At 36.4% G+C, this 19,978-nt stretch overlaps 1 protein-coding gene across 1 annotated transcript; it reads left to right on the plus strand.

Annotated features, from left to right (window-relative positions):
- Nucleotides 1-1,558: 1,558 nt before the first annotated feature.
- Nucleotides 1,559-19,771, plus strand: LOC145685903 (cyclin-dependent kinases regulatory subunit-like). The gene is made up of 4 exons (XM_081758656.1): nt 1,559-1,716; nt 4,101-4,174; nt 14,929-15,056; nt 19,585-19,771. Exons 2-4 carry the CDS (start codon nt 4,116-4,118, stop codon nt 19,674-19,676), a joined length of 279 nt encoding a protein of 92 aa, XP_081614782.1. The 5' UTR covers nt 1,559-1,716; nt 4,101-4,115; the 3' UTR covers nt 19,677-19,771.
- Nucleotides 19,772-19,978: the final 207 nt, after the last annotated feature.

The raw sequence follows: 19,978 nt of genomic DNA on the forward strand, positions 1-19,978 counted from the left end.
GCGACGACATACCGAAGATGATAACTGCTTTCCTTTTTTTATTTGTAGCCTCTGTTATACATCCGGGTCTAGGTCAAAACCCCCACAGCCAAAACCTCCACACTCAAGAAATGTCAAAACGCCCACACGATCGGTCATAACTCCCACACAAATGGACAAATCCCCCAAACGCACGAACGGTCAAAACCCCCACAGCCAAAACACCCGCACTCAAGAAATGTCAAAACGCCCACAAGATCGGTCAAAACTCCCACACAAATGGACAAAACTCCCACGCATAGCAACGGTCACAATCTCCACATAAATGGACAAAACCCCCACACAAATGGACAAAACCCACCACACAATCGGACAAATCCCCCACACTCTGAAAATATCGTGATTGCACGTCTTTGTTGCGGCTCTTTACGACGCCCACTTTAGTGTTTCTGTCATTACAAAACAGTGCAAGAAGAATAGTTGCAACATCGGTTTAAGTGGAATAAATAATGTTATTAAAAAGTACAAGGGCAAGACATACAACTAGGATCTTTCAGAGTGTGGGAGATTTGACCGATTGTGTGGGAGTTTTGTCCATTTGTGTGGGGTTTTTGTCCATTTATGTGGGGATTGTGACCGTTGCTATGTGTGGCTGTTTTGTCCATTTGTGTGGGAGTTATGACCGTTGGAGGTTATGACCGATTACCAGTGTGGGGGTTTTGGCTGTGGGGGTTATGACCGTTTGTGTATTTGGGAGATTTGCCCATTTGTGTGGGGGTTATGACCGATCGTGTGGGCGTTTTGACATTGATTGAGTGTGGGGGTTTGGCTGTGGGGGTTATGACCGTTCGTGTGTTTGGGAGATTTGTCCATTTGTGTGGGGGTTATGACCGATCGTGTGGGCGTTTTGACATTTCTTGAGTGTGGAGGTTTTGGCTGTGGGGGTTTTGACCTAGACCCGGATGTATAACAGAGGCTACAAATAAAAAAAGGAAAGCAGTTATCATCTTCGGTATGTCGTCGCTGCGCCTCGAAGAAACGCAATGTGTTCTTCTGCGGTTGCTACTTGCCTTAGCAAGGATCGCTCTCCCGGCAATTATAGACGATGTTTTCAAAAGAACATTGTATGTTCAATAAGGTCAATGATCTCCGTCAATTGTTTACCTTAGCAGAACCAACTGTTGTCTAGAAGTGTGTACTCAAACTTAAGAAGTACCACATTTCGTTTTGACATTTCTTGAGTGTGGGTGTTTTGGCTGGGGGGGGGGGGGGTTGACCGGTTCCCATACATCCTACTTGCAAGAAAAGTTTCATCTACTTCCACGGTTGCTCGGAGTCCTTCTATTTAGATGTTTTTAAAAAGTAATTTTTAAAAAGAGCACTTTCTTGATTTGGACTCTTGGAAGAGGGGAGTGTTCCAGAACTTTACTTCTTTTAGTTTCGTGTTACAGAGCCATGTAAAATAATGAATTCCACTGATATAAAACAATGAATTCAGTCCTTTTTGTTTCAATTTGGTACTAATTTCCAGCCCACTGCAGAGCTAGGACTGTGGCAACACTGTATCATGGATCCCTGAACTGGCAACAGCGATTAGGAGCAGAGGGAGGTTTGGTTCTATATTTTCGGAGGCAATGGTAATGGAAATAAGTAGTACTGGTGTTTTCCTGTTTTTTTGAATTGAAGCTAATACGTGGAATAGCTCAAAACTACTGTTAAATACCGTTGGGTCGAAAGGTAAGAGAAATCTTTTAAATTGCGAAAACTTAAGAGTACATAATTACTGTCAATATCTTCGATTGTTGTGCCTTGGAAATTGAAATACTCATACTTTTAAATTTCTTAACATACTATAATGTGATAAAACTGCTGTATAAGGTTATTTCAATACTTTCATTAGTACCACAATAGTAAAGATCTACATCTTAAATAAATAAATGCAAACTTGTGAAAAGGCGGGAATATGAATCAGCTGTCATAATACGGATAACAAAAATTAGTTCACGGGAGCATGAACGTTTGAAGTATACATTTACGTTTTGCGTTGTAGTGATTTATTACGATAGTTCTTGTAATTTGAAAATAGGAGAAGAATCTCTCTCATTCGATGTCATTTTTAAAAGAACTGTAATCTGTAACTTTGCCGCAGAGTAACTATCCATAAATTTGACAGTGCATTGTTTTCTTTCCTTTCTGTGTCTAGTGCAATATTGAATATTGTTCAGGCATTTATTCCTTTATCGCCCACTTGCTTTTAATAAACAGAAACATCAAAAAATTTCAAATCGTTTACGAAAGTACTTTTTACTGTACTGTATACCCATAAAAAGGGATTCATATCTCGATCCCACGGGTTATAGGGCACACAATTACGCGGGGCATAGCAATACCAAAGTCAATACCAGTTTCACTTCTTTTCATAGGCAGGGACAGAGCATGTTGGTTGTCTTTATCCTTAAGTTAGGTTTGTAGATTTTGTGATTTGCGTAATAATATATTTTTTTCACAGTAAAAATGCTTCTTTTAGGTTAATTCTAATTGCGGGGGGGGGGGGGGGGAGGGGACAATACAAACCATGAAGGTAAATACGAACTCCATAACGGAGTACGTTGTCTATGTTTAAATTGTGATAAAAGGTAGAAAACAACTATCCATGCGGGGCTTTTAACCCCCTTCGCTCGCTCACCTATATTTTGTGATGTAATTGTGCTCTCCCCTTCCCATAATTAGAATTTATCTGCTGCTTTTTCATTTGTTAATTTATTAGGCTGATATTTATTGTCTTCTCCAATCTAAGTAGTAGGTGTAGGGTAGTAGTAGTAGGAGTAACACTAGTAGGAACTGGTTAGAAGCCCCGCAGGGGTTGGTTGGGTTCTGTTCTCGATATAAGATAGGCAAATTAAAGAGTTGGGGGAGATACTAAATGCCATCCATTTATTAGGATATTCTCTTTACTTGATATCATTAGTGTTTATTTATCTGGTGTATTCTACCTAGAAAATGCAGAAAGGAGGTAAATATATAGATGTAGTCAATTACATATTCGGTGTCAGTTCTGCCTGCATAGAACTAGCTTACTTCACACAAATTCTCTATTTCCTCGATAAAGTCCCTTTGCAATGAAATAATCTTCCACCACGGCGGTTGTTATCGAAATTTAACCCTTCAAATCATTTAACAACCGGTTCTATAATCAGTATAGTAAATTGATTTAATGTTATTACACGATTATATTGTTATTACTTATTCCAGTGATACTGAATTAGTGACTAGGATGGTCGTAATAGCATCTGTGTATTGATGTTTTGTAAATTGGTTTTCAAAATACCACTAGTGATTTTTATTCGTAAGTAGCCTACTAGATGTTGAATAAAGAGATTTTCAATAACCAGTTCCCGGAATCAGGGATATTTTAACAACCAGCTTGGACATTTTATCCTCGTAAGTACTGGATGTAGAACTGAAAAGAGATTAAGTACCAGTTCCGGGAATCGGAGAAATGTTAACGACCGGTTCGGACGAACCAACTGAATGGCACCACTGAAGATACCTACAGAACAGAACGGTTAAGTTCCGAAAGGCAATCATCCATTGAATCGTACAAATATCAAAATAAGAACAGTGAATACAGGATCATGCATTAAGTATTATATGCATGGTACTGGAAGAATTTTAAGTTTCGTAAGGGCCTTTTTTGCGAAGTGTAACATTCTGCCTCATAGATGGTAGTCTTCGAAACTTAAGCCCAAACATCTAATGAAAATATATACGTTTAACCAATACAAGACTTAAGCTAATTTATATACGACACAGTGTAACTTTTGTCTCACGTTTATGCTCCGAGGCTAAAGAAGACTGTGATGATCAGAACAAAATTATGGAGTGAAGAAAGCGGGAGAAAATAAGGAACTTTACGCATACGGTGCTGCCTTTCACAAAGCTCGCGTAGCGGAAGGTCGAATCGAACCAGAATTGAGTGCTACTTCCATCACGGCCTCTAAAATGTTGTTATAATGAGTTGTTTCATACTTCGAGAGTTTATTATTTATGTTTATACTGAAATGTTAAATTCTGACATGAAGTACAGACTTGTAATAGAAATGGTTTCGTTTTCTTTGCAGGGAATATTTTTCCCAATGTCAGCTGACCAGATACAATATTCGGAAAAATATTACGATGACGTTTATGAATACAGGTAGGAATTTTAACATTTAAAGAAGACCCGTAGAGATAAGAAGATATTAGGCTAATCTTCTGATTAAAAAACTAAAAGATAACCTAGTATTTCGAAATTGTTTATGCTTGATAAATTATAAAATCTTAAATGCCCATGTTGATTTAACACTCCTTGTAATTTTCGTTTCTACAAATATCCTGTTTTATGAATACATATAAAATATTAAGTTGTCTACAATGTATTGAACCTTTGGAGGTCAAACTTGAGGATAAGTTTATTGTGATTTGAAAATAGCTTTATGAAGCCATGTATGCTCCATTTTGTTTGATGACCTGTTTTTTCTTTCTTCGACAAAATCATTATCCTGTCGCCATAGATCTTCTTTGGTTTCTGGTCTCAAAATTGTGACACGTGATGTTAACAGATCTCTTAGCAGGGCTTGAAAAATCTTACTTGCAAGTACTAAGCAGATCAACTCGCCAAATGTAAAAGAGTACTCACCACTGGCGAGCAGGCGAGTGGATTTTTCAAGTTCTGTCTCTTTGGAAACTAACTTAACACCGTTCAGGAAGTTCTGTAGATTCTGAACTAAATGATAGTCGGATTATGCCAGGTCCGGGCTATATGGTGGATGCATTAAAGTATCCCGACGAAATTCTGATCGTTAGTGATGTATGCAGTTTGATGTTTTCAGCGTTGTGTACGACACCCTTTCTGTTGACCAGTTTCGGCCGTTTCTTTTGAATAGCTACGTGCATTTGCGCGAATTGTTGACGGTACAGGTCTGAGTTTATCGTTCTGCTCGGAGGCTGCATCTTATTATGCATACTGTCCTTCCAATCCAACCAAAAGCAAAGAATAACCCTCGTAGACATTAGTATAGGCTTCACTGTAGAGCTTTTCCTTGCTTCGATCATTATCTTTTTCGCACAATATTGTCGTAGGTTATCCAATTTTCTTCACTCATGATCAACCACTTCAGAAATGATTCGAGTTCGTTACGTTTCAGTAGAGATTCACAGATAGAAATTCGATCTAGTAAATATTTAAATCAGATCATGTAGCACCCAAACGTCAAGCTTCTTTTTTCCAGCCACCTTTATGCAAATGGTTTAGCATTGATAATGGATGTTTAGATCTTTGACGATGTCATGACTGCGTACATGTCAAAATTGCTGAACTTTTGTCAATATAATTCGCGTTTGTCGTGATTGGTCGCTCACTGCGAGGAGTGTCTTGGACATAGAAATTTCCAGAACTAGTGCGATTGAGTCGTCTTGTTGATAATTGCTTTTGATAAAGTATCTTGTCCATAAAAACAGTTTTCTTCTCGGGTCTGCACAGATTTGCAGAAAGTTCTCTCATCTTCACGCCGCAACAGCATACGTCTGATAAGGAATTTCCACACTTTTTGCACATCTACAAGCTTCAGCTGTCAGCCGTCAAATGACTTAGATCTGACCCGCTGTGACTCATTTACCTTGAGATTTGAGACGCTAACACCGTCTCGTGCGCAAAAGGCTCACTATTTTATAGACTACCTAGTATTCATCAAAGATAAGACATAAGCCACAGAAAGTAAATTTACAAGAGATCTGTACAGTAATGACTTAAAGAAACTAAACTGAAACGTGATTACAAATATTCACGTGCACTAATCTTGGTATACGACTGTCATTATGATTCATTTCAGATAAGCTGATAGGAGAGCAAACTAAGTTTTCTCCACCATCAAACCCTGCAAGCGGAGGTGTATATAATGTATTTAAATGTCTAAAGAATGAATTATAACTTTCAAAATACAACTACATAATTTATAACACTTCATTAGATTTATTGGTATTAGTGAGATAATTAAGACATCTTTTAACCCGCCGTAGCACGCGCCGCGGGGTCACACTCCGCGAAAAGAGAAATTTTAGTTAAAGGAGTTTGTGCTGTAAAACATACGTGGGCAATTGTCAAAAACATTGCAATGAAAATATTAAACAATTTAATATCGCTTCAAAACAAAACACACATTAAAACAAAATAAATAAATATTGCGGAGTGAGACTCTGCGCGCGTCCCTCGTGGTTACAATTGACCACGCGGGCTATGGAGGGTTAATATAATGGTAAAGTTGAACACTTTTTTGTATTTTTGGCAGTTGAGGTTGTGAAATGTTGGAAAGGCAAGAGATGACCGAATTAAAATTTAATGAACACTTACTGTGTTCATAGAATAATTTGATGATATTTAACCCGAGAGCAAATATAATCTGTGTTGGCACAGTATCAGAGCACAAACATAATAATGGCAGAACTTGAAAGGATAAGAAAAAAAATCTCACATAAACAGTTGTTCTTACAATTAACAAGAAAATAAATATACTGTTCCAATAATAACGTTAGTTTGCTTTGTCTCCTGCAGAAAAGTGGAATGAAATTAGCTTGATTGTCTTTAAAAAATTATCGATCTCAATTAAAAATAGTCATTACAAATTATACTGCAGACAATAATTATTTTGAAAAAGGGATATACAGTAGTTATTATTTAAATTGTATTCTAACGAAAGGTACAAGATAAATATGAAGTATAAAGGTAACCAAGAAAGTTCTGTCGCTTTTGTGGGAGTCTGTGTTCAATTGGCCCTCACACCGTGAATTGAATGCAACTGGAGATAAGGCGAAGGTCAGTTGTGGGTGTGGGTATATTCAACATACTCACTGCTTGTGGCAATTCAGTTACACCGTGAACTTGCGTAAGGACAGAGTGAACATGGGACCTCCATAGGGCGTCATAAGGGCGTGTAGGCTGTACGAGTTCAAACAGGTCAAACACCGCTGCAGCGGAGCGGAAAATACGCCATACCTTTAATGAGGGTGTCGTGACTACGCGAATAGTGCAGCGGTAGTTTAACAAGTTTAACCGGAAGACCAACACATGTACAAATGAAGATCTTCAGGCACTTATTGAGGCGAACAGTGGCCAGACATGTAAGGAACTGGGAATCCAGTGTGTGTGTGTAGGGGGGGAGGCGATGGGTCCCACATGACTTTACTCCGGGCCAGAAGGCAACGCGAGCAGACACTTGTGTTTCTTTGGTTTCTTGTCTGAGAAAAGAGCCATTTCTGGACAGGGTGTTCACATGTGATAAGAATTTGGTCCTGTACCTACCAGCTAGTCAGAGCATCAATGCAACTGTGTACTGTCAGCAGTTGAGCCGTGTTCAAGAAAAACTAAAAACTCTGGAGCCAGCACTTCTGAATCGCAAATGGGTCCTCCTGTTACAGGACAACGCTAAGCCCCACATGGCTAGGATGACCAGGGAAACAATTCTACGTCTTGGATGTGAAACACTATTGCATTCACCATACTTCCTGAACATCGCACTGTCCGATTATCACCTGTTCCGTTCCTCGGACAATCAGCTTAAAGAACGCCAGTTTAAATCCCTAGTAGAGGTGCAAAATGCACTTGATACCTTCTTCGCTTCATAGCCCAGCAAGTTCTACCGCGATGGAATTCATAATTCCAGAACGTTGGCAGAAGGTCGTCGGTGCTGATTGGGACTAATTTTGATCTAGGCACGTTTTAGGTGACATACGGTATCGATGTTCGAAAGTGGTGGGTGAAAAAGCGATTACCTGTCTAGTTGAATTACAAGGAAATAACTAATATTTTGGCATAAAGAAGCTGAAGATGTCGCAGCAGAAATAAGCATTTTAATCCATTCCCGTGCCAAGTCAATCAATCACAAGTTGCCGTTACCCACTCTTCAAGGATCGTGCTTTATATTATCCTCACACTTTCTTCATTGTGGTCTACATAATTGTCTCTTTGTCTTAGGTTTGACTTAGTCAGGGTGCCTGGTTTAAACCGTGGTTTTAAAGAAACGGTTGGTTTAAACTAAAATAAATTAATTTAAGAGCAAAAGTTGTGTGAAATTCATGGTGATATTTCCTCGTAACTCAAACCATCTAGAAGAGTGTTCCCTATGTCTGATCCACAGATTCTCGCTGGAAGGCGAGAGACTGAAATGGGGTCCGTGGGAAATTTTATTTTCATTAAACTTTGTTATCGTGTTGCTTATACAGGTCTGGGATTTTTGTAACATGCATTAGCTATCTTTTCAACTAATTGAAAAAAATAAAATACCAAAAGATTAAATAATAAAATTACCAACCTTGGGTGAAAAAAACATCACTCACCGCATTAGGTGAATGTTAAATTCATAATTTTAGGCTTAACTGGTTTAATCGCATTTTTTTCGAATATCTCCGTTTATAAGAGTATTCTATTGTCATAAATAACACATAAAATGTATATTTTTAAATCATATTTGATTTCACGAAAGGCCACGATATCAAAAAGATTGGTAAACGCTTATATAGACGATCTTTTCTCATACATTGTAAATTCAGAAAAGATAAATGTTTTATTTAAATCACAAATATTTTTTTCATATGTATATCTATAAATGGTTGAGAGCCAAATTGAACCGAAATGCTTCGTATCTTTATTCACTTCTTTTATTGGTATGCGAATTGAACTTAGTCGTTTTATTTCTAACTCATTGAACTAACTTGTACTATCTTCTGTACTCTGTAGTCTTTTTAAATTGTCCATTTATTTTAATAACGTGTAAAACTCTGTGTAGTGATTTCACGTGTACAGTTGCATGTCTTTTTGTTCATCTAAAGTGTCTTTTAAAATATTTACAAAGTATACAAGATCAGTACAGTGTGCCAGGTTTCAGAGAGAGAGAGGAGAAAAAAGGAAAGATCTTAAAATTTGTAGCGGAAAAAGATCAGAGGATGTGTGATATTGAGAATTTACGTATAACAGCATAGTTTTACATAGTAACATAGAATTAATTTTGATCGGAAATTGGGGTAGCTTCATTAAAAATATATAAATCACAAAAAAAAAAAAAAATGCATTACAATTCCCAGTGGGAGATCATGTGGTTCGGATTCTACGTTAAGGTTGGTTTAAAGGGACAAGTCTTGCCGATAGATGTCACTACAGTCTTCATATCTCTCCCATATATTTTTTACCTCTCACGAAAATTCATAATTTCTCTTACAAATTTCAACCTACAAACTTCAAATTTTTAGAGAAAGAACGTCATAATTTATCGAAGGCAATAATCCGTGCCGATTTTTTATTTAGAACTTTGTTCATTGTTGAAATTGCTTGATTGTTGAAATGGTTATCTAAATCTTTAACAATGGAACTGTTTCAACAATAAGGAAAATTCTAAATAAAAAACCGGCACGGATTGTTCCCTTTGATAGGTTATGAAGTTTCTTCTCTAAAAAATTGAACTCTCTAGGTTGAAATTTGTAGAAGAAATTGTAAATTTTCGTGAAAGGTAAAAAAATACATGGGAGAGATACGAAGATTGTAGTGACATCTATCGGCAAAACTTGTCCCTTTAAACTATCCTTAAGCTTCGTTCTCGTCTCATATAACGTTGGTACTGAAACAAACGCCACAGCCAGATTCAACCAACCAAATATATTACACAAATTTTTTGTTGCCTTTTAACAGTATTTTAATGAAGATTGCATCTCTTAACAATCCCAGGTTCTTTTTTAAACGTTCAAAAATACTTGCAGTGGCACATATCGAAATTCACGAACGCACTTGGAGTTCTACTTTTATTCTTTACATCAGTATACCACGATCGATCGAGACGATGACGTTGACAGATGCTAAAACCAAATTATTTTTAATCATAAAGTTGGGGTGTCGGCTAGATAGGAGATGAAAACGAAACCTGTTTTATTTTCTCTTTGAATTCTAAGTTACATTGTGGGGTTGCATTGTTAACATTGTGCGAAAAGTAATTCCTCTGATTGGAATTTAAAAAAAAAAAAACTAAAAGCAGTTTTTAAATTTCCAGGGTTATGATTTCTTTAATTTCTTAAAAAAAGCATAGAAATCGAGTGTTCACGGAGAAAATAAAAATGTATAACGTAAAACTTACGGGAAAAACGTAAGAACTAGCAACCCCTATTTAATCTGTAGGTCCCGTTCTGCATTAGTCGATTGTTGCATAAGGACGTTAAAGCCAAACAAACTTGATTGTATCCATATGCAATCTAAATAAATTAAATCTATTTAAGCCTTGCCACTCTGTATGTGTCATATATTTACATGCTGCAAAGAGAAGTTTATTAGAAGTGTATTATTAAATGTAATGTATGGTCATCCATATTTTTCTACTGGCTGACTGGTTATTTATATATGTGCCGCAACCAAATAATTACTCTCATATTTGACTCTGAGGTATCTAATTGTGAAGGCTCATGTAATGTGTCATTTGTTAATAAACTGAGATTTGTGTCTTCATGCGTAAGACCACTAACTCTTTCCTGCTCTCTGTTTCCAAATGTGAACTAGCGATTGCGCGCGAACCAAATGTTTGCCGAAACTAAAAATATCAGAAACTTATAGAACAAACCAAATTTAATGAGATTTGAGTAAAAAAGAGAAAAGGTGTTAAATAAAAAATCAATTTGGAATTAAATGGGTTAAATTAGAATATCATGAAAATTAACTTCATAACATGAGTTCTAATTTCTAGAAATTCAATTTAATAAATACGACTGAAACTTTTAGTACATAAACAATTATTTTAAACATGAAAATTAAAAGTAGTAATTCCTGGTAGCAGGGTTGAAAGTAGTTAAAAGAACCGCAGTGCTTTCTCAACGGCATCAGGTGTGAGCGAATTAAGGTAAAATTTTAGATATTACAGAATACTGTATATTGTAGGGAGAAGTTAGTTTGATTGCCTATCTAGTAATTGCCAATATTTTCGATTGGAACTTCCATCTTCCTTAGCTCGTTTTCTTAAAGCATTTACAGCAAACTTATCACATTGCTGAGAAAGATGGGAGTTCCCATTGAAAATACCGCCAATTATTTAATGACAGACGTATACCAAGATTAACCCAAGTGAAGATATGAACAGTTTTACATTATATCATGGATTTTTCTTCCTTCATACGGTTTCAGGGCTCTTTTGCATTTCTAAACGTTGCTAAACTGTGCATGTATGCTAAAGTTCCTTCTTTCATGTGGAACCCTTTTGGGAATTAGTAATCTTAATTTCTTAGAACTATAAGAAAATTTGCTTCATAGAAAATGTGTGTTCCACAGGATTGACGGTTATCTCGCGGTGACATTTTCCTCACAGGGAGAATAAAGATTTTATTTGATTTTAGTGTCTCGTTCAGCAGTGACGCTATATGAGACGTACACCTACAGCTTAACGTGGAATCCGAACCACAAGAGATCTCGCGAGGAATGAACTGGATCTCTGCACAAAAGGCAAGTATGCTATCTACGTAGCCACGACGGAGCTCAGGAAGAATAATTAATAATATTCAGGGTGGGAAAAAATCATGATTTTTTTAAAAAAAAATCATTTTCGTTGACTTTTTTGATTTAAATCGATTTTTTTTATTTAAATCAAATCTTTCTTCTCGTATAATACAAGTCGCGAACTGAAGAAAAAGCATTAGGAGTTAGTATTAAATGCTAATTATGCCATTTAAGTGAAAGTATTGGGGTTGAATTTTGAATTATCCCAATCGTTAAGCTATATCAATCCCAAAGAATGTTTCTTAACCATTTTAAATTATAGCTCTTTTCAAAGGTAAATTATAGACTTTCAGTCAAGCAGCTACAGCATCATCCCTATTCATCCTAGGATCATGATACTTACATCACTCTCCTTAGAATAGAACAGCTTTTGAAACGGTAACATTCACATTTCCCTATCATGTCCCTGAAGCGGAAAGTTTTGAGAGTAATCGGCATTTTTTAAACTTTTTTTTTAAATTTTTGATTCCCTCTGGATTCCCCTGTGTTAACGCACAGATCTCAAAATCAACTGGGAAATACTAAGGGGTGTACTGAATGTGTGTACAAAATTTCAAGCTTCTATCTTGAGTAGTAAGGGTAAGGAAACTATTTAACAATGAGCTAAGAACATCCCCACAATGCCCCGGATGTAATATAAAAATTTCCTCAGACATCCCTATTTATCCTAGGATCATGATTTGTACATTATTCTCTTCAGAATAAAACAAATTTTCAAACGGTACCCTTCAAATGTCTCCATCGTGTATCTGGGGCGGGTAAATCACGAAAAAAGGAATTTTCTGTTAAAAATATTTTTTTTAAAAATTCTTACCTCTGTGGACCCCTCCCCCTGTTTTAAGGCAGAGATCTGAAACAAATCTGAAAAATACTGAGGAGTGCACTGAGTAAATGTGCAAAATTTCAATTTTGTAGGTGCAAAAGTAAGCCCGCGAAAAATAGTATTCCCCAAATACCCCAGATTTCCGTATAAAACAGGATCTCAGGTAATAGTTTCCTGAGACATCCCTATTTATCCTAGGAGCATAGTACATACATCATTTTCTTCAGAATAGAACAGCCTTTCAAACAGTACCATTCATATGTCTCCATCTGAGACGGGAAAATCACGAAAAAAGCTATTTTTTGTTTAAAATATCCTTTTTTAAAAAACATTTTTGCCCCTCTGAAACCCGCTGTTTCCACAGAGAGATGTGAAAACATCTGAAAATTATTAAGGGGTGCGCTGAGAGCGTGTGCAAAATTTCAGTTTTCTGAATGCAAAATGTAAGCCGCCAAAAAACAATAATATGCATAACAAAAAATATCTTTTTAAATTTATGACGTCATCACATACTATGCCTCAACGCAGAAAGGCATGAAAACATATGTAACGTGTTCTAAAATGCCTCCAGTATTGAAGAAAACGAAGCAAAAAGCCTTATTGGTACTTTTTTAATCGAATAATGAAGATTGTACGCTATCACCTAAAAATAGGTGATATAATTTAAAAGGTTAAGCATTAAGGAAAAAGTACAACAACGTTTATCAAAATGACACCTTTTATCACAAAAGTTACTGATATTTGGCAAGGGCCTATTTTTAAAAACTCAGAACTAGCTTGCCGCATGAAATACACAAATTTCGCCAAAAGCTATAAAATTAACAAAAAAATGGAGGGGATAGGACCCCTCTAAATACGCCCTATTATCTGGGAACAAACAGACACGCACAAAAAGGAATTTTTATCTTAAATGTCGATGGTGATTTCCCCGTTGGAATAGTTAACGATTTTAAAACCCAAACCCAATGTTACGAAAAGAAGAAAGTAGGATTGCTCCGTTACCTGTTCAAAACGGGATTTTCCCTAATCATCCCCTGCGCAGGCACGTAGCCAAGGGGTGGGTCCGGGGGGTCTGGACCCCCCCCCCCTTCGAGACCAGAAATAAAAAATTAAGGAAGAACGAAACAAAAAGAAACAAGAATATGAAGAATCAACGTTAAAAATAAAGATAAAAATATAAAGATAAAAAAGCTAAAAATAAAAATAATTTTTTGTCATCGCATCCTTGCAGTATCAAACATGTTATTTCAGAAAAGGTTTTCTACTGCTCCTTTAACTTGTCATTTGGAACAGACAGTAATTGACGGAATAATAAAACAAAAAAGTTATGTGGAAAGCAAGTTCTGTTAACATTTGATTCAACACAGAAAGGAACGCAGATATTATAAAATATTTTACAAGATATTATTGGACATTACTTTTTTTAATAGTTGAGATCATAATGAAAGGAGAATTGTTATATTTGGATGAACAAAAGAAGGAACGTAGATATTGTAAAATGTTTAAAATTATTTTTTTAAATATTCTTTTATTCGAGATTTCTTCATAGTTTGTTACTAAAATACTTACTAACATGCATGGGCGCCGATCCTGGGGCCGAGGGGGCCCGTCCTCCCAAAGGTCATGTGGGACCCCTTGTTGTATTTATAAATATACAATATATTGACATAATTTGAATGCAATTTGTCTTAAAATCCTCATATACACCTTCTGCATCTCAATGGACCCTCCCAAATTTACAGAGAAATCGTCGCCCTTAATAACATGTCATAATTTTAAAGTCTTAATATACCAATATATGTTGCTAGTAAAATGTTTAAATTGATCAGGCCCTTGGTGTGATAACCACAATATTTCATATCATATGTCATATGCCACAATATATCATCCCCCCCTCCCTATCACGAAATCCTGACTAAACGAACCAATATATGTTACTAGTAAATTAGTTTAGAATAATCGAACTCTGGTGTGATAACCATAGTATTTCATGTTCCGGACCCCCCCTATTACGAAATCCTGGCTACGTGCCTGCCCTGCGTGACACTTGTTTTCATGCTATACTGTACATTTGAGTCTCATTATGATTATTTACTTCCATAATCGAAATAACAGAACATAAACGGGATTTTACTTATTTTCACTTTAAATTATTTTTTTTTGGAATTCGATTTAAATCAACGATTTTTATTAACAGAATCAAGTGATTTAAATCTTAATTTATATCGTGATTTAAATCAGACTGATTTAAATCAATCCACCCTGAAATATTATAAAACGATAGGTATTAGCAAATTTTATCAAGGTATTCATAATATCTAGGTATACAGCATGTACTAAAGACCTAACTTACCTTCATTAAAAACTTGAAACTGAAGGACTTTGAATGAGCTAGAAAGCGAATCTGTCCACTTTAAATCGGGCGTGTTAGTCACGGGACTGTTTGCTAGCCTATGTTATTGTTTATTAACTATATCCTGTAATATGCTAGAAGTTAGTGTATTCTTTTGTATAAAGTGTTACTGGATTATTCGTATTTTGTATGATTGTAATTATTCATTTGTTTTAGGCATGTCATATTACCCCCTGACATTGCAAAACTTGTGCCCAAATCTCACCTGATGACCGAGACGGAATGGAGGAACTTGGGAGTCCAACAGAGTCCTGGGTGGGTCCATTATATGATGCATAGTCCAGGTAAATTACATACTAATTAGTACAATACATAAAATTACATGGTGTACTATAGCTTCAATAATTTCTGTTAATGGGTTACATTGAATGTCGCTATTGGACGCTATAGGATACAGATTTATGAAATACTACTAACCTTGCATACGTAAATATTAATCTTCAATTATTGCAGTAGTCTCTGCTATTTTTTTCTGTTATTTTACATAGTAGGTGTGCACAAGTTTTTCATTAATTTCTGTATTTCGTAAGTTGTTTTCCAATCATGAAGTTACCCTCTTCTGGGATTGTCCTAAGATAAGATGATGCACAATGGTTCTAGCGTGCAGTTCAAGAAGTTATTGAAGAAAGTAGAGAGTTTAAATACAATCATTATTATATTTAAACGAATACAAAGTCGGTAGTATTTCATTTACATTGAATGTACTTTTTAGCTCATATATTTTCACCAATCTAAATTACTGGGAGTGGGATTATTCGGTCACTAATTATTAATGTCCCAGGATAACCCCGAGAAAACACATGCAGACGGTGTTTGTCTATAGAAAAGCCCACTTGGCTGATTATCGTTAACAGGGTGTCTATCGGTCACGAAAGGTACGAAATAATTACGAAACCAGAAAATGGTCATGAAAGTCAAGAACTTTAGCTTTTGGTTCACGATTTTTTTTATCTATATAAATATGAATAGAGACTGGAAAATTTTGTTCTATAAAACATCAAAATTCACCGCCAAAAGTGTCTGTGGTCGGCTTTGGACGCTACCAAATCGCAAGCAAAGCACGTTTCTATCGCATGCATGAAAAATTCAACAGGAACACGAAAGACAAAACAAAATCAAGATGGAAGCAGAATACCTTAAAGAGTTGAAGAAGAAGAAAAGGAGATTGTTAGAACAGACTGAAGAGAAAGTTGAAGCACTTCAAAAGATCGAAAAAGCTCAAAAAAAGGGCAAAACAATATTAACCAACTTAAAAGAGAGATAGAATCAATCAGTACAACTGTTTACAATCAGTGTTACATTTTTAAAGGATTGCTAAAGATTTGTCAATTTATGTGTAATTAGATATGTAATTTTAAGATCATTGGATTTGTGAGTGTTTCCTGTTAGTTACCAAACAAAACAGATTATATACTGTGGATATACTGAAAGTGATGTGAGAAGATACCAAGTTTTTATTGCTCCAGGGAACAGCCTTTGAATGTTGAGATAGATAAGTGCTAAAGAATATAGATACTGTTATTAGTTTTCTAATATTACGAAATTTTGTGGTTTGGTAAAGAAAAAGGTCACGAAGTTTCCTTTTTGGAATTTTAGTAGACACCCTGGTTAAGATATATATGTGAAAGTAATGTGGATATAGGACAATATATAAAGAAAAGAGAAACGCTAATGAAAATTCCAACCTCAAAAAACTAGTTGCATCTTGAAGTAACGTTTCGAGTTCCAAGAAGCCTTTTGAGATTGTATTTCTTGAGTTACGTTTTTGTAGTTCCTTCTTGGGTTTTTCTCTAATTTCACCATCATTTCACATTCTTTAAAATAATAAAGCCGATTCAAGTAATTTAAAAAGAACAACACCTTGAGGATTATGAAGTAATCTTAAAACATTCTGGTAGTTAAATATCTTGAGATGTACTAAGGAGAGTCATTGCTAATATTTTAAACATGGGTCGATATATTTCCTTGATTAAATCTCCATTAATAAATATCAAAATAATTGCTAGCTGTGGCTGCGTTGGGAACTTGAAATCCTCTGCTATATTTCGTTTACTAGTTTGTGTTAATTTGGTCAGGCAGAAACTTGCACAGAATTTTCTGAATTACTAATTGCTTAATCTTTCTTTTGCTTCTGGTTTGAGAGGGGAGGAATTTTCTCGGCAATAAGATTAAATAATTAGTAAATCTGTAGATGGATGAAAGTTGAGAAACTGATATGTTTCGTCCGATCTGGAAAAGTCAGGGAATTCAGCTTACTCGCAAAAGATCCTGGAATAGTGAGGAAATTTCATTAAAAACTAAGACAATACGGAAAGTCAGAGGATTTTATGTATGAAGTTTTACTTCTCAAAATCCATTGTTTTAAACCATTATTTTACTGTAGCAGGCATTTCTTATAATAAAAGATGGCAATTCTTGCAACTGGAGCCAATGGTTAAACATTTTCTTTCTTAAAAATGTTTTAGAGGAGAGCTTTCATTGACAATATCCATAAGATTATTTTACTTTCATGAGAAAAGCAAAAAGGCTAATACTCACCGCAAAAGATATATAGTAGCGTTTTCTTTTACGTGTAACAAGTAGCGCTTTCGGAAGTATCCTCTTCCTTGTGTTTAATTTTTTGACAGGTTTGTTTTTACACTTCTTAACCTTCCAACTATATATACCTGTTTGCTTTTCTCATTAAATATCACGGCCCGCAATACTGTGATATTTACTTTCATGTTTCTATTTTTGGAAGGCATAGTTCCTACATTTATGTGTAATTTATCCTACATTTACTTCATTACTACGTAGCGACAGTTTTAGAACTATTTTAACGATTAAATTGCAACCTACGTATTGCATTGTTTCACAGAATACGATTTTGTTTAGGTTTGAGCAGTTATACAGGGTAGGATTCAGAAACGAGCCTCACTTTATACTGACGCGTGCGCACCTTGCAGCGCGCTCCGCTTGACAGCGACGGTGGTGGTGGGTGTTGCCTTCACAGCGCAACACTGCGATATGGAAAGTTCGTTAGAGCAACGCTACGCGATCAAATTTTGCTTCCAGTTGGGCAAGTCTCCTTCCGAAACATTCGCCATGCTTCAACAGGCGTTTGGGACTGAGTGTCTGTCCTATTCTCAAGTCATAAAGTGGCGCAAGGCTTTTCGTGAGAGCCGGGAAGAGGTGATTGACGAACCCCGGTCTGGACACCCGTTATCTGCCCATACTGACATGAATGTGCAGCGAGTGTGTGAGTTTTTGAACACGGTTCGGCGTTTGAGTCTCTACCAAGTAGCAGAAGCCCTGAACTTATCGGAGACAACGGTGCAACCATTGTTACAGAGGACTTGCATCTGGGGAAAGTCTGCGCGAAACTTGTGCCAAGAGTTTTGACTGAAGAACAGAAACGGAACCGAGTGCTCCGATGCGAAGAACTGCTGCAATTGTGCGAAGGCGATCCTGCCTTTCTCGAAAAAATGATAACCGGCGACGAAACTTGGACTTTTCAGTACGATCCAAAAACGAAACGACAAAGCGCGGATGAGCAAATCGAAGACGAAGGTCATGCTCATCGCCTTTTTCGGAGAACGGGGATCGTCCATTACGAGTTTGTCCCGCCCGAACAGACCGTGAACGCTGCTTACTACCAGGAAGCCCTGAAAAGGCTGAAAAGAAGCGTCGCGGGCAAGCGCAGGGACATCAAGGACAGCTGGAAGCTTCACCACGATAACGCCCCCAGCCACACCGCCTTCGTCGTCACCGACTACCTGGCCCGAGTCAACGTTCCTGTGGTACCCCAGCCTCCCTACAGTCCGGACTTGTCGCCTCCTGACTTCTTGTTTCCGCGCTTAAAATCAGCGATGAAAGGAAAACGTTTCGACTCCATCGAGGACATCAAAGCAAATGTCAAGGCAGCCCTTGCAGCCATCCCGATCAGGTCTTCGCGGAAGCCTTTGGCTCATGGAAAAGCCGCCTATAGAAGTGCATTGATGCAGGAGGTGCCTATTTTGAAGACTATTAGTCAGTTGCGCCGATTAGCTCAATAAATCTGTCTTTTTGAACGAAGGCTTATTACTTTTGAATCCTACCTTGTATTTAATACGACAGTAATATGTTGTAACGATTTCATTTTGCAACTTAATCTGTATTGTTTTAATAGCGGTTAGCGTACGCGCTTTTGGCGTGGGAGACCCGGGTTCGATTCCCGGCGGAGCTCATGTGGTTCGAATTCCACTTTAATCAGTAGGTCCTGTCTCATATAACCTCGCTGCTGAAAGGGACGTTAAAATCAACTCAACTGTATTGTTTCAATGTATTTGGAAATGGATAGTGATGATATAGAACATGAACATGCTTTGCTCTTTATTACTAAGACCAGGACCGTAATCATATTTAGATTTGAGTATTAATATTTCGGTAACCGCAAGTAAACAATTTCAACTTTTAATTAGGCACGATTTTAACCTATAATGTACAACGACCCAAAGGTTTGGAAGGAAAAAAAGTAGTTTATTTTACAAGACACTGTAGTAGAGATTTACAATACTCAAAACAGGTTATAGCATGCTTAATTGTAGTATTGTTTCCAAAACTATATATTGTCATCAAAATTATGTTATATTAATGCATAAATTTTAATATACTTTCGTTTTTGTATTTTCAAATAAAAACACGACCTCTCCGTGGAATTAATTTGTCATTTTTGTTGATTAGCCAAGAATGGTTCATCACTGAAGTATTTTTATGTTACTAGCTTTGAATTGGAATTTTTAATTTGATTTCCGTTTAATATTCTACAGATAAAGCTTTATTATTTAATTTCAGAACCTCATATTCTGCTTTTCCGAAGATTGAAACCAGGAGCTATTTGTAATGGAGTTTCTCACACAAACACTCATCATATTGCGGTGAATTGACGAAGTTTGTTAATACAAGTTTGATTCCTGTCCTGAGAATGAAGCAGTTCCTTGATGTATGAATAACTTTCAAATAAAACTTTATTCTGATAAAATAGTTTATTTTTATTTATTTATTTATCTCTGGTCTTTTTCAAGTTCAAAACTGCATTTACCAATACGTATCAGATAGTAGGCATATGGACAAGTTTGCATAATTGTTTTCAACGCTTATATGCTGATTGCGTTATGCATAGGGGCAAAAGGACTTACGCCTCCTTGGGGACATTGCCCCACCCGAATGGAAGTACAAAGAAAATACT

The sequence above is a fragment of the Thermobia domestica genome, chromosome 5 (genome assembly GCF_964235325.1).
Source record: "Thermobia domestica chromosome 5, izTheDome1.hap1.1, whole genome shotgun sequence".
Classification (NCBI taxonomy): Eukaryota; Metazoa; Arthropoda; class Insecta; order Zygentoma; family Lepismatidae; genus Thermobia; species Thermobia domestica.